The sequence below is a fragment of the Penicillium chermesinum genome (assembly GCF_028974085.1).
Source record: "Penicillium chermesinum strain IBT 19713 chromosome Unknown utg000002l:1.0-5270490.0:1.0-5274688.0, whole genome shotgun sequence".
Taxonomy (NCBI): domain Eukaryota; kingdom Fungi; phylum Ascomycota; class Eurotiomycetes; order Eurotiales; family Aspergillaceae; genus Penicillium; species Penicillium chermesinum.
Genome location: NW_026695312.1, coordinates 2,020,069 through 2,034,163, shown reverse-complemented (window position 1 = coordinate 2,034,163; position 14,095 = coordinate 2,020,069). Strand labels below are relative to the sequence as shown.

General features: G+C 52.9%; 6 protein-coding genes across 6 annotated transcripts; 4 read left to right on the top strand and 2 right to left on the bottom strand.

The window, feature by feature from the left end:
• Positions 1–889: 889 nt before the first annotated feature.
• Positions 890–1,752, top strand: N7468_001576 (trafficking protein particle complex subunit 5; the record flags this gene model as incomplete). Its single annotated transcript, XM_058470873.1, has 2 exons — positions 890–1,164; positions 1,275–1,752. The coding sequence occupies 2 exons, from the start codon at positions 890–892 to the stop codon at positions 1,750–1,752; spliced, it is 753 nt and encodes a 250-aa protein (XP_058334014.1).
• Positions 1,753–3,429: 1,677 nt separating this feature from the next.
• N7468_001575 (putative GABA permease) lies at positions 3,430–4,929 on the top strand (the record flags this gene model as incomplete). The annotated part of the gene is made up of 1 exon (XM_058470872.1): positions 3,430–4,929. One exon carries the CDS (start codon positions 3,430–3,432, stop codon positions 4,927–4,929), a length of 1,500 nt encoding a protein of 499 aa, XP_058334013.1.
• Positions 4,930–5,416: 487 nt separating this feature from the next.
• On the top strand, positions 5,417–6,637 carry N7468_001574 (chaperonin 10-like protein; the record flags this gene model as incomplete). The annotated part of the gene is made up of 3 exons (XM_058470871.1): positions 5,417–5,455; positions 5,541–6,557; positions 6,608–6,637. 3 exons carry the CDS (start codon positions 5,417–5,419, stop codon positions 6,635–6,637), a joined length of 1,086 nt encoding a protein of 361 aa, XP_058334012.1.
• Positions 6,638–6,870: 233 nt separating this feature from the next.
• On the bottom strand, positions 6,871–8,280 carry N7468_001573 (microfibrillar-associated 1 family protein; the record flags this gene model as incomplete). Its single annotated transcript, XM_058470870.1, has 1 exon — positions 6,871–8,280. One exon carries the CDS (start codon positions 8,278–8,280, stop codon positions 6,871–6,873), a length of 1,410 nt encoding a protein of 469 aa, XP_058334011.1.
• A 481-nt stretch (positions 8,281–8,761) lies between these two features.
• On the top strand, positions 8,762–9,215 carry N7468_001572 (putative ssDNA binding protein Ssb3; the record flags this gene model as incomplete). Its single annotated transcript, XM_058470869.1, has 2 exons — positions 8,762–9,059; positions 9,145–9,215. The coding sequence occupies 2 exons, from the start codon at positions 8,762–8,764 to the stop codon at positions 9,213–9,215; spliced, it is 369 nt and encodes a 122-aa protein (XP_058334010.1).
• Positions 9,216–9,818: 603 nt separating this feature from the next.
• N7468_001571 (putative GATA transcription factor (Ams2)) lies at positions 9,819–13,532 on the bottom strand (the record flags this gene model as incomplete). The annotated part of the gene is given in 4 exon segments (XM_058470868.1): positions 9,819–13,010; positions 13,025–13,211; positions 13,274–13,427; positions 13,493–13,532. 4 exon segments carry the CDS (start codon positions 13,530–13,532, stop codon positions 9,819–9,821), a joined length of 3,573 nt encoding a protein of 1,190 aa, XP_058334009.1.
• Between the last annotated feature and the right edge of the window lie 563 nt (positions 13,533–14,095).

The following is a 14,095-nucleotide window of genomic DNA, read 5'->3' as shown; positions in this document are numbered from 1 at the left end:
CCCACAGAAGGGAAAAAAAAAATTGGCGCGCGGAAGCTATAAAAGGCCGCTGCGCGCCCCAAAATTCTTCCCTTCTTCCGCATCCTTCATTTGGGTCAAGGTCCATGCAAACTTCCCCCAGTCCCCTCTGGACATGAGGAGATGCTCGAATTCGCCGCCATCTACTCACTAACCAACTAATCGGTAAGCGTGCAATTTTTTTTTTCTTGTCTCCACCGGTACCAGCCATGGCCTCACGGCCTTCATATGATGAAAATTTTTTCCTACATTCGCAGTTTCCACGCGAGCCATCAATCGAACCTAATCTAGATGGTGATGTGCGCAATATCTTCCTTGGATGTCTGATTGAATTGGCTGGTCCTTTATGGATGACCTTTACTATCTTCCAGATAAGAACCTCGCTAACCTGAAGATAGTTTACAGAAGGCTTTGCAACCTTTCCCAGATATCTCGACATAGACTGGAGCTGCTCCCGTTCAAGCGTCTGCGTGTGTACGATGGTTGATAGTGCTCTGGTGTGCCATTCGACTCTTTGCACTCCAGCTGGCCATTGTACCGCTGCAGGACTCTTTGCTTGGGGCTCTTCTGCTAGCATACCGAATGAATGAAAAGCATTTTGAGAATCCATTTGATTACTTGTAAAACTCCGTAGTCGTAAACCTCGAGCTCTTGCAAATTCACGGCAGTAAATTTCAAGCGGTGTTGCACCCGCGGGCGATGTGCTCCACCGTAGATCGCATCCGCATCTCAAACTCCGGAGCAAGTTGACCCCCTCTACCACCTGCCACGAGCACAAGACCCTTGATCGATTTGATACCCCGCTGAAACACCATACCCGTGACTGTGCGCATCGCCTGGAGAACACGCGGAGCTCTATCAATCCCTGGCCATGGCTGCGCCGCCGAGGCACTCGACCATGCTGTCCATCAGCAATGCGGGCACATCTCAATCCACAGGCACCGACAGAACACAAGTGCCGCAGTCGTCAAGTCCAGCACAGACATCAGGCTTGCGGGTACCTTCAAATCGCAAAACCATCTACGACCGGCACCTGAATCGAAGTCGCAATGCAGAGCTCAGCCGGGCAAGCTTCGCTTATTTATTCGGCGAGATGGTCACATATGCCCAGCGGAGGGTAACAGGAATCCAAGACTTGGAAAAACGGTACGCATACGGGGCAACAGCAGTCCAAAGACTTGCACCTCCATGGGCCATCATGAGGGGAAAACAATAGAACCAGGGCACCGACTGATCATTTCACCAGATTAAATGAGCAAGGATACCCCCTCGGCCTCCGTCTGCTCGACCTACTCTTCTACCGCTCCACCTCCACCTCCTCCTCCGCTCTCTCCAGCTCCTCCACCTCCTCGTCTCCCCCCCAACCGACCCCTTCGCATCCTGAGTCTTCTCCATCTCATCCACGGCCCCCTCTGGCGCCTCCTTTTCCAGCGCGCGGCCGACGCTCTCGAGCACTCCGTTTCGGCGGAGACGCCCAACGAATATATGATCACAGACAACGACCCGTTAGTGAATACGTATATCAGCGTGCCGCGCGAAATGAGCATGCTCAATTGCGCGGCGTTCGTCGCGGGAATCATCGAAGGCGTGTGCGACGGCTGTGGGTTTGAAGCGAAGGTTTCGGCCCATAACCAGCCCACGGAGATGTGGCCCAGTCGGACGGTGTTTCTTGTTCGATTTGGAGAGAGCGTTATGGAGCGGGAGAAGGTGTTGGAGCGGGCTGGTGTTAAATAGGTTATACGAGCTATTCTTTCTAGACATTCGAGTTCCTCGTTTTTTTGGAAGGGGGCTAGCGGTACAAATTTATTTTACCCGTATGATATTACTTCCTATGGACTGCTGAACAGTGCTCATCTGGGTATGCTCTGAACAATACTTGAACCAATATAATGTGATATTTGATATACAGAACGACCAACATAGCCTGACTGTGGACGTTATATACTCAGTACCGATGCCAGAATGAAATACGCCTGGCTCCGCCCTCTTCGCCTTCAATTCCAACAATCTAGCCTCTGGAGCCCGCTTGGCGCTGTCATGCTCGCGCACGTGGGGGCCTACAATGAGGACGTTTGGGACTCGGAGTCGCGGGCATCATAGTATCCGACGGAGTGCAGTTTGAGCCTTGGAATAGATCTATTGGATCTTCGAGATCAGGAGAGCTTGGATGCTCCCTGTGCTAACGCAGACTTTGGTCCCCAAGTGGTGGTGCGCTCTGAGCTGGCACTTATCTGCATATTGACCTAGTTACAAGCTGCTTATGGGGCATTGTCTGCTTCAATGTCAAATTGGAAGCCCGAGAAGCCAGATACCGTGTGGGCAGAATGAACAGGCGAGTCCACACGATTCCAAGTTAGCCGGCCATGGTTGCTGGGGTTGAAGTGGTACGAGGAGTGAATGGACCCGAGGAACTCCGAGGCCAAAGTCCTTCCAGGCCAAATTGCTCGAGAATTGGCCCATTGGGTCAAGTTCGCAGTTGGACTGGAACCTTGTGGATTTCATGACCCTGTGCATCCAGCCCACTCAGCCCTACGGCGATCCGTGGTATGATTCGGACGTGCATATGCAGCATAAGACACGCCCAACAATCACCGCAGTATCGTTTCCAATGCCTCGGCCAGTGGTGCTTAACTCGTGACATCTAACTGCTTCGAAGTAACCTTAGGATCTGCCGAGCAGGCCCAATACCTGGTACTAGTCAACTCTGGTTAGTCCGGGGTCGTTGCGGTAAGCTTATTTGTAAAATTTCTAGCCGTGAAGGTTGATTAATAGTTGACTAGAGCACAGGAGGGAAACGGCATTGAGCGCATAGGAATAACCAAATATCCTGTGGTTACATCGAGGTATGGTGCTAAGTGAATAATATCCATGGAATTTCCTAGCAGCATATTCTCGATCCATTGCTGGCCATTGCTGGTATGGTGGGTGCCCAGCCGGTGTCTCTGTCTCGCCCAAGACAACCATCGGAAACATTCCATGCACGGACTGAGCGTTAGTGGAACGATAGGAGAAATACCGGTCATGGGTCAACTCGAATCTCCAGGCGTCTTGAGTGGCCATTATCTCCCGAAGTTCGCTTCTCCTCATGTACTGGGTGGCGCTAAACCGAGAAGGGAAACTGAAGCCTACGCCCATACAATACCCGCCGAAACCCCAGTGTTGCCCCAGTTTTTGCTCCAGTCCAACCCCAGATACCAGTCACATTTGGGTAATGTCATGATTAATTGGGATTGTGGTAGAGCTGTTATCGGGCTTTCGACTTCATCCGCCAAATAAGTCGCATGTCGCCGTCGATTCTGGCCCTCTATCCTTCTTCATCTCTGGTGGCACATACCCCGTGCAGAATGCATGATAGCAACCCTTTGCCTCTCGGAAGCATTTGAGCCCTATTCTCTTTAGAAGACTATCAGTATGGGCGAAAAGCCAGAGCCTCAGGAGATTGGTCCTTATGAAGACCATGGAGCAGAGAAAGCCTTTGTTGGTCCTGCTTCAGACCATCTGGAGAAGCGCTACAGTCTCCTGTCCGTCATTGCCTTCGCTTTCACGACGACCAATTCATGGGTAGCCTTCGCATCAGGGATTGCAGTCCCGTTAGCATGCGGGGGAAGCCCCGGCATAATCTACGGCCTCATTGTGGCAGGCATCGTGATCGGCACTATTGCGCTAGGATTTGCGGAATTGGCTTCTGCATTCCCATCTGCCGGCGGTCAATATCATATTGTATTCATGGTCTTCCCGTCTTCAATGCGGCGGGTTGCTGCGTTTTTCACGGGGTGGCTCTCCATCATCTATATCATGGCCGCCTTAGTGTCCTGCAATATCTTCGTGGCAAGCTCGATCCTGGACCTCGTTGCACTCTGGAACGAGACATTTGAGATCCACGCCTGGCAGACCTATTTGCTGCATGTGGCATTGTGCCTCGTTGCGTTTTTCGTCACATCCAGATTCCCTTCGGCGATTGGCCGACTTGGCATTGCGATCTTCTTCTTGTCTCTCGCGGGGTTTGTCGCCTCTCTCATAACCATTTTGGTCGTCCATAAAGACAAGCAGTCCGGCGACGTGGTTTTCCGCGACTACGAGAATACCAGTGGCTGGTCAGATGGATGGGGAATGATCATTGGTATCACCGCGTGTCTATGGGCGTTTAGTGGTGTTGATGGGCCGACGCACCTGGCTGAGGAAGTACCCAATCCCAGCCGCAATGTCCCCATCGCCATCGGGCTTGCCATTGGACTCGGGTTCATCACCGTTTTGGTGTGGATTATCGCGCTCATGTTCGTCGTCAGTGATGTCGATGCCATCATCAACTCCCCCGTTCCCATCCTGGAAGTATACAACCAGGCCCTCGGATCCAAGGTGGCTACCACTATCTGGACCGTGTACTATATGGTCATGTTCTACGAGATTGTGCTGAACCTCTTCATCTTCGGCGGCCGAACCATCTGGTCCCTGTCTCGCGACGGTGGCCTTCCTTACTCCCAGTTCTTTTCCCGCCTCCAGTGGAACAGTCCAGTGCGTGGCATCGCTCTGATGCTTGTTCTTGAAGTGATTGTCGGCATTCTCTACATTGTGTCGTCTGCCGCGTATAGCAGTTTCATCAACCTAACACTGTTCGCGCTGAATATCACGGTGGCATTGCCCCAGGCTGCTCTGCTCTTCCGAGGTCGGGCCTCTCTTCCTGAGCGAGCCTTTTCGCTCGGGAAGTACGGATTCGCTGTCAACCTTGTGGCGACTCTGTTTGTCATTTTCTTCTCCATCACCTTCTGTTTCCCAACCTTCATGCCTGTGACGGCGTCATCTATGAACTACCTGGTTGTGGTCATGGCGATCGCCATAATCGTGCCGCTGGGGCTATGGTTTGGAGGGCTGAACAAGAGCTTCACGGGGCCCCAGGATATCATCGAGGTATAAGCACTTCAAATGTAACATATCATCCACCAAAATTACCGAAACCTTATGAATAGTATCTTGCTCATGGTGCTAGTCGGAGGATGCAGATGGTTTACTCGGGCATGGAACCTGCTCGGTTCGAGGTTGACCTCAATTCCCAATGACCCAAGATATCTGGATGTGTAAATTCGCTAATTCTGAGACTCCGGGCATGCTCAATGCCACTGAGCTGTTGCATCACTTCACCTTGGCGCTCTTATCGAGCCATCTGGTACATCTCTTCCTCCTACCGCATTTGGTGAATAGAATACAGATGGGGTCCACCTCCACCTGTGTGGGTCTTTAGTATTTCGAAGCGCATACTCCGATTGACCCATGCTGCGTCTAGTTCTGTACTGATTACCCAGAGTAACGATCTCGTGATCCACAGATACAAGATAAACCCCACGCCAGTACAGCGAGGTCTCTCCAGAACCCCCCTTCAATTCAACAAGCATTCCGCTTAAGAATGACTTCCTCGAGATTCCACAAAGCAGCCGTTCTTACTGTACGTTGCATACATCTCTCAAATCTACCAACCGATCCATGAAGTGGGTCAAAAGGGAAAAAAGAAGTATACTCACTTCCAACAGTCACCCCAAGAACCCACCGCCAAACCAACATTCTCCATCCAAACCCTACCACGCCCAGTCCCCGGTCCGAATGAGCTCCTCATCCGCCTCACCGTGACCTCCCTCTGCGGCTCGGACCTAGGAATGGCCCTTGGCCACATGGGCCCCGTCGGCGCCATCCTCGGCCACGAAGGCGTCGGCCATATCGCCGGCATCGGCTCCAACGTCCCCTCGCAAGACCCCACCGTGCAGCTGGGCCAGCGCGTCGGGGTCGCCTGGACGCGCGATATCTGCGGCGTGTGCAGGTTCTGCGTCGACCTCGCCCACGAAGGCGAGACGCGGTGCGCCGAGGCGCTGCACTCGGGGAAAGAGGCGTACCCCGGCACGTTTGCCGAGTACACGGTTGTTCCGCTGCGGTATCTTGCGCGGATCCCGGCCGCGTTCGACGGGGTGCCGGATGAAGAGATTGCGCCGATTCTGTGTGGCGGGGTGACGGCGTACAAAGCTATCAAGGGCTGCCAGGTGACGCCGGGGCAGTGGGTGGTGGTTTCGGGGGGTGGTGGCGGGGTTGGGGCGTTGGCTGTCTCGTTTGCGCGTGCGATGGGGTATAGGGTTATTGCTGTTGATGCGGGGGCGGCGAAGGAGGGCTTCTGCAGGTCCCAGGGTGCGGAGCACTATGTTGATGTTACCTCTGGAGAGGATCCGGGGAAGAAGGTGCGTGAGTTCACGGATGGACAGGGCGCTAAAGCTGTGATTGTCACAGCTACTGCGGCCGCGGCGTATCAGCAGGCGTTCGACATGCTGGGTCCTTTCGGGACATTGATGTGTGTGTCGATTCTTCCGGAGGAAGCGAGGGCGACGTTTCATCCGTTATGGATGATTGATAATGGGTGGACGGTGAAGGGTTCGTCGGTGGGAACCCGTTCGGATATCCTTGAAGCGTTGGAATTTGTGAAGCGAAGAGTTGTGATCCCCAAGGTGCAGTGGGCGCAGTTGGAGGAGATAGAAGAGTTGATGGAAAAGCTTTCGCGAGGTCAAGTAAGTATTCATTTTGATGCGCTTGTTTTCCAGTGCTGACCTTTCCGCAGCTCGAGGGGAAATACGTGATGAAGCTATGAAAGGACATGTCTTAATGCAGTGCGATAGTAGTTGCAAGTGCGAGTTGAAAAGCTGGCTAATATCAACCTTTCGGTGGAAGATCAACCTTAGCGTTTCAATCATTAAGAAAGGGGCGAGGTATATACAGAAATAGCAGGATGCCCCTATGCAAATTTTTTCTGATGAAGACTCCATGCCAACGCCCCTGTAGCACTGGCCTGATAATAATTCCGTGGCAATGATCATGAGATATCTAAGTACTATCCACTCTTCGCCGTTTCTCTCGATCGTCGTATGGCGATGGACTGCGCTTCCGCCGTTCTCGCGAACGACTTCGATCGTCCCGATATCCACGTCGATCGTATCGCGGGGATCGTGACCGTGACCTGCGGCGCGATTGTACAATGCTTGCATTCGCACCCGTAGGCCCGGAAGGGCCTGAGCCACGGTCACCAGGCTGATCAGGCATAAAACGCTCATCTGTAATCCCAATGGGCGGACCATTCGGCCGACGCTTATTCTGGTAGCCCTCGCCGAAACGGCCAGTATCCTCCGTCTTGAGATCGCGGTACCGCGTGCGTCCCTTCTTACCAAGCTTGGTCATGTCACGCACTTGCATGTACTGGGGCAGCGTCTCGGTAGCCACTTCGTCCACGAACCGTCGGCCCATGACATTCCGTTGATCGAGTCCTTCTTTCTCGAGATCGTCGCGGTAGAACGCTCCCTTGTGGAAGTACCGTTGCATGAACCCCGTTTCGCCGCGATTGGCTTCGCGCTCAGCCTTCTGCTTGGCGATAAATTCCTGATCTTCCCGCTCTCGCTCTTCAGCTGTGAGATTGCGGCGGCGCTCCACTTCCTCACGCTCTTTCTCGGCCTGTTCGATAGCCTCACGCTCGCGCTTCAGGCGCTTGAACTCTCGGAGCTTCCAGGCGGCGTATTCGCCTTCTGGGTCAATGCCGTCGCGGTCGTCGATTTCTTCTTCTTCGTCCGCTTGTACCAGTTCGTCGTCGTCCCAGGCCCGGTTCCCTTCCGCGCGCGCAATGGCGGCTTTCTCTATTTGTTCGCGGACGAGCTGGTCGGCCTTTTCTTGTCGTTGAGCGCGGCGTGCTTCACTTTCGGCGGCGGAGTCTGCTGCTGCCAGCGGTGCCTGTGCCTGATTGGCGTTTTGACCTGCCGCATTCCCCCGCTGGCTCTTCTTCACGAATGTAGGTCGTACCCGGACCCGGGGTGCCTCGTCTTCTGAGCTGCTTTCTTCTTCTGAACTCTCTTCTTCGTCCTCTTCTTCTTCCTCCTCGCTTTCTTCTGATGCTACCGCCGGACCTGGTTTCGGGGCAGTCGTTTGTGGTTGCGCCTCTGCGGGTAATGCAGGTCTTTCTGGTGCTGGTGGTGCCTCTTCTTCATCAGTCACGAATCCCTCCTCGTCTGAATCATCTTCTTGGACTTGAGGAGCTGCTGCGGCAGGAAACGAGGACGCCTTGGGAGGTTGCTGTTTCCGGCGCTGAGCCTCGGCGTGTACTCGTTCTTGTTCCCTTTGCGCTTCTACATCATCCTCTTCCTCCTCGGATGAAGACGACTCTTCTACAAGTGGCTTTCCTGGGCGATAGCGACCTGGCCTGACCGGGTTCTTGGTCATCCCCCGGTTGCGGGACACGAGCGGAGGCATGGTGATGAGATGAAAGTGGAGTGGCTGAAAAGTAGACCGAGGGATTCGACGAATATGGAAACCTTGCCGTTTAGGCGCTCATTGCGACAGCGCAAGCAGGGGAGTATGAAGCTCGAAGTCGCAAGACAATTCTGGATTGCCGGTCGCTATCATCACGTGACGATAGGCACTCTAAAGTATGACCTGAGATCTCCATCAGTCGAAAAGTGCAATTGACGGCCATGAGAAACGGAACGAATATCTTCTTCAGTAGTCATTGAATTATAACAAGCAAATATTTACTACTATCAAAACAACCCTCTTGAAACATCTGTCGCTCTACATACTCCTACTGTCAAAGACCTGAAAGACAAGCTTAAAAGCATCACGTGCTCACGCGTCCCGCCAACGCGCCGTGGAGTCCCTAACCATCGACAAATCACTAACCATCCATATCACACCAAACTACCAAATCAAAGCGGAATTTCTCCTAAGCAAAAAAATGTCTCTCCAGACGCCCCGCATCTTGCCCGACCAGCTTCACAGCTTCCACCCCAACAGCACCGGCCAGCGCACCCCTCACACCGTGCGCATCCTGGGCACCGTGAGCGCGCTGCACGGCGATACAGCTACCGTCACCTGTGGTGGCCATGGAGATGTTACTCTGCTCCTGAAACCCGACTCACATCTTCAGATGGGCAAGTTGATTGAGGTTGTTGGGAAGGTGACTGATGTCGAGGGTGGGAAGCTGGGGCTCCGGGTTCTGGGGACGACTGATTGGGGCAACCCTGCTGATTGTGGTAAGTTCTTAAAATGCTAAGACTGAAAAAATTCTCTGTTGTGGAGGAGCCGGGGGATATCAGAGACTGATCTGTCCTTGTTCAGATTACAAGATCTACGAGCAGGTCGTCAATGCGACACAGAAAATCAAGACAATTTTCTACGATGCGGAGTAACGTGCCAATGCTTGGTAGCAGGGTGGAGGGGAAAAGGGGGTGCCGTGGCGACTTTGGCTGTCGAGTTATGCGCAGGGAACGAATGGGAAGCGTCTTGTGCATGATATGTAAATCACGTACTTGGGAAGACAGTGATATGGTTGCATTTTCTACGAATGTTATGACTGTTAACAGACAAGTTATTCTCGTAAACCACTGAGCACAGAAATGTAAATCGGGGGCACTTAGGGCTTAAAACAGCCATTGAAAAGCTAAACACATCCGAGTCTGAGTAGATGCTGGGTGCTCTGAACAATTCGTTCACATTGATCATAAAGTAATTTGAGTAACCTAGAGCAAGTCTCTGGAAGAGATAATCATAACACGCGTACCCAACACGCTTCTAGCGATAGTGTAGAGAAGGCCATAGAATGCGCTTCTGGTCATAACTCCAAACCCAAAGGAAATAAGCAAAATGCATCACGGCAGTGTAAACTAATACAGCAGCCTGCTCGAGCGGCTATGCAGAAATAAACTATCCCATACCCCGACGCCTTCGCTAAAATCAAGGAATCAAAATCAAAATCAACATGTAAAAGAAAATTCCGAGGTATGCCAGAGCATTTATGCACTGGGTTCGGCTGCTTGGTTCGCAGTGTCTTGTGTGTTTTTATATTCCGGCTTGGAGGTTGGATCCTGGTGGTCGTCATGAAGTGCATCGGAACTGAAGAAGCCCGAGTCGGGGAGATCATTATCCCCAAGGGCGAAGAGGTTGAGGCTGGAGTTGCGAAGGTTCTCGTTCATCACGTTGGGGTCAGAAAGGATGGCATTGATCAAATCATCACCTTGTTCGCTGCTGTCAGACTCGTTGGGAGAGATATACCCCGAGGGGAGCCAAGTCGTCCAATCCTGGCCACCACTACCATCACCACCCAAGCCGAAGTAGTTGGAGTCAACATTAGGATCGTCGAACATGTCTAGCATCATGGGATCCAAAGGCTGGAATGCTTCAGGCTGCAGATCTTCACCAGAGGGTGGGGTCATGTCCTCATTGCTGCCATCTCGTGGGCGAAGACTCATGTCCTCCTGATCTTCTTGAACCCGCTGCAACCGTTCTGCTGTGAGTTGCGTAGACGAAGGAGATAAGCCCACATTCCTGCGTCGGTTACTGCTTGGTGAATCGGACGGCAGTGAAAGTCGACGTTCATGCATCTTATTGCGGCGACGGGGAGTTGGACTGAGGAGTGGATTGAAGTCCATGGAAGGGCTCTCAAAAAGAGCATCCAGGCTGTTCACCTGCAAATTGGGGTCGTCATTCTCCTTCGCCGGCGTACTTCTGCCTTTGTTCGTAGCGATACGGGGGCTTCGGCGGGGCGAAGATGTATTAATCATTGACGGGTCCATCTCCTTGAGGCGGTCGTCTTGTTTCTGGGTAGAGGAGAAGAGCGCCCTCCGCAAAGGCTTCGGTGTGAGAGAGGCCTCGTCCGTATGAGGCATATTGCGATTTGCCATGTTCCTGGCCGGGCTTGATTGGATGGCTCGCCGTAAGGCTTCTACAGCAGCGTCATGCTCCCAGCCGTTGTTTTCATTGAACATGCCAGAGTTCGGAGGCTCAGCGCTATTAGCGCGACGTTTTTTGCTTGCAGACCGATCCATGTCGTGCTCTTCATCGTGTTCCATATCATACTCTGCGCCAGGCGTGATCCCAGGAGTGAGTCCGGGGGTAACTCCATCTTCAGGTTGAACGGACGAGGCTTCTGTCGGAGCTGGAGATGACGCTGCTCCTACGCTGGATGCGACCGCGACCTTGCTGCGAGTTCTTGTGGAAGGGTTTGACAGTGGGCCGCCGCTGGTCCGGTTCCGAACAGGGCGCTTCTTTTTATTTGGGGCGTTCTTGTCGGTTGACTGCTTGTTCCACTTGTTCTCTGGACGCATGGCCTTGAATTTGAATAACCAAAGCCCGCAAGGATTGCAAAGCAAGACTTGAGACCATTCGTTGTCGTCCGTCGCCAAGGTTTTCTTGTAGACCTTGTATTTTGTCACGACGTCTTCATCATCACGCTCAATTGACACATAAAACAATGTATGGGGCTCCTCCATCATGGCCTTTGCTTGCTCCTCGTTGCCGACAAACTCCTTCGACCAGCCCCGACGCCAGGTGGGAGTTTCAATGCAGCCGCAGTTCTCACAGAAAGGTGGCACTTCACCGGCTTTGATAGCTTGCTCGAGACGGTCCTGGATTTGCTTCGTTCTCCTTTTTGCGCTCGCCCTACTGCGCGGTCGGCTACCGTCAGGTTTGGGTGACGGGTCAACAATATGGAAATCGCTCATGGGCCCCGCCCAAGTCTGAGATTGTTGAAGGGGAGGGTGACTGGGTGGAACGGGATCACTAGCCGGCACGGGAGGAAGAGACATAGGTGCGAGAGCTTGGGAGCCACGCGGTGCTTCTGTTAGGTTCGGTGTTGTTGGGGCGGGTGCTAATGGTTTCGGGGTCAGCCGTGGACCGCTGCGTGATACAGGCCTGGAGGTTGATGAGACTGGGCGTGGAGCAATCGGTGGTTGCTTCGCAAATCTCTGTTCGGCGAAGGCTGTCTCTGACTGAGTATCATTTGTGGGGAACATGGTGTTCGAGTTGTCCTGTGGCGTGCCAGCCATGCTCACGGGAGAACTAGCCTGTACTGCAGGCCGCATGAAATGAGGGACATTGTGTCCAGTCGTTCCCTGGGACTCGGCTCTTTGTGATTCCAAGGGCGTAGTAGCTTCTTCCTCGGGGATATCATCGAGACCAGCGCTCATGAAGCCAGAATCGGCATCCATACCAATAGGAGGCAATACGGGGCTGGATTTGGGGGGCAATCGGGTTTCCAAGACAGGCGGAGAAGATGGCATAGTGAATGATGGTTCAAACAATCCCTGGTAGCGCTGCTCTTCAGGAGAGTGAGTCGTTTGATCGCTCACAATATCGTCACTCATCATATACGGACTCTGATACGAGCTTACCACCGAAGACTCCCTTAATGAGCTTGATTGCAGCTGACCCCGGCGAACATTATTGGAGACTCGGTGGATTGGGGTTGGTGGACGAACAGGCTCCTCGTTAGACTGCTCGGCAGCAATGGAAGGGTTCACAGGAGTCGGGCGATGGATGCGGACAGAAGCGGCGGTGCTGGCTGCAACACGGAGCGAGCTGGGCTGGCGCTCAATGTTCATGTCGGATCTTCCAGACCCGCCTGCCTGGTACAACTTCGCTCTCTTGCGAGGTTGCGAGTCCATCTGCTCCTCTCCCCCACTAGCATATCCAGATTGCAAAGATTCTCTGCGTTTATGAGGGGGTTGGGTGTGGTAGTAATCGCTATCCCGCATTGATACACTCGAAGATGGACGAATCATATCACTGCTCTGGACGAAGCTATTTCTTTGTTGGGACTGATGGTGTGCGGAGTGAAGAGGCCCACCGGGTGTGGACACTCGGCTGCCATTTGCAAAGGAATGGGTAGGAGATGAAGATCGAACTGACTCGTTGCCAGCATAAGTCGAAAACTCGCGAGGGGTGGCACCTTCACTGAGCATTTGGTGAAATCGTTCAATACCGGAATGATCCACGGGTGAGCTGGCATGGTCTTGCTGCTGGCCTCTGGAGGCTTCGTTAAGACCCGGATTTTGACGAACAAAGTTGGCCCAAGACTGGGTATCGAAGTCTCGTGGAGCAGCATTGGCCTCACGGTATTTTTGCATGTTATCCAGGTATTCGCTCTGCATGACGGTAGGCACAGGAACTAAGCGCAGTTTGACTTCCAAAGTATCTTGACCTGCTCCCTTCGAAAACAAACCCATGGGGTTTTTGCATACGCGCCCGGTGACCATGGTCTTTGACTGATGTGCGGGAGCATCCGGTGTTGGTGAAGCAGAAGCGAGAACCCATGACAACATTCCTTGGCCCACCAGGGGTGTCTCGTATCTGAATAGTCATAAGCGTAGACGGTGTAATCTTTTCCGAGTTGTGCCACCAATTCCGGGCTATGCAAAGTCAGCTTCTAGTTGTATCGGCCGGGAAAAAAAAAGGGTGTCGAGCGGCTCACCTAGCCGAAACAATTGCCTGGATACATGTCTTCAGCTCGATCACGCCGATTACAGTATTCTCATCCAGGTGAGCTGATTGGATTTCAAGCACATGAGGCCAACGGGCAAGGCAGTTAGTCTTGTACTCATTATCAAATGTGTACAAGACCTTCACTATTATGAGAGAATTCAAATATTAGCGCCTGCGTATCAAACCCGTAAGAGAAAAAAAGCCATACGCCTCATTGACCGGACGGTGATTCCGTCCTCAGATTCCATTTCACCAATCTCGTCGTTCAACCATGTACGGTTGATGAGCGAATTCAAAAATCCAAAGGTCTCAAGAGGGAAGAGGGACGGGAGAAGAGAGGTGTAAAGACGAAATATTGGAAGGGCGGTTCACGGATTGCAAGGAGGTGGGGACCCGAGGTGGACAGGACGTGGTTGGAGATTTTGAACCAACGTAGTATTGGCACACGACGAGTAGGCAGTATTGAAGTGATCTACCAACCACACATATCGATCAAATATCTCGTCGGCCGGGAGAATGGCTAGATTATGCAACTGGTCGTGCGGCAAGGCCTGCAGGGCTGGAATGTTAGATGCCGATCTAGGGCACAACGTTGAGCTAGACACCGCCTCGTAGCAAGGGAGAAAGACCAAGGAGGTTGAAAGAGGAGGAAGAAGAAGAGGGGAAGGTTGCAGCTGCAGGAGGTGAGGATAAAGAGAAAGACCTTACATGCGCGGGTTGAAGCTCTGACGATCTCTAAACAAAGCGTGTACGCGACGTGACGGAGCCAATCGCGCTGCGCGGTCGCGGGTCCCGACCACCTTGATTTCCG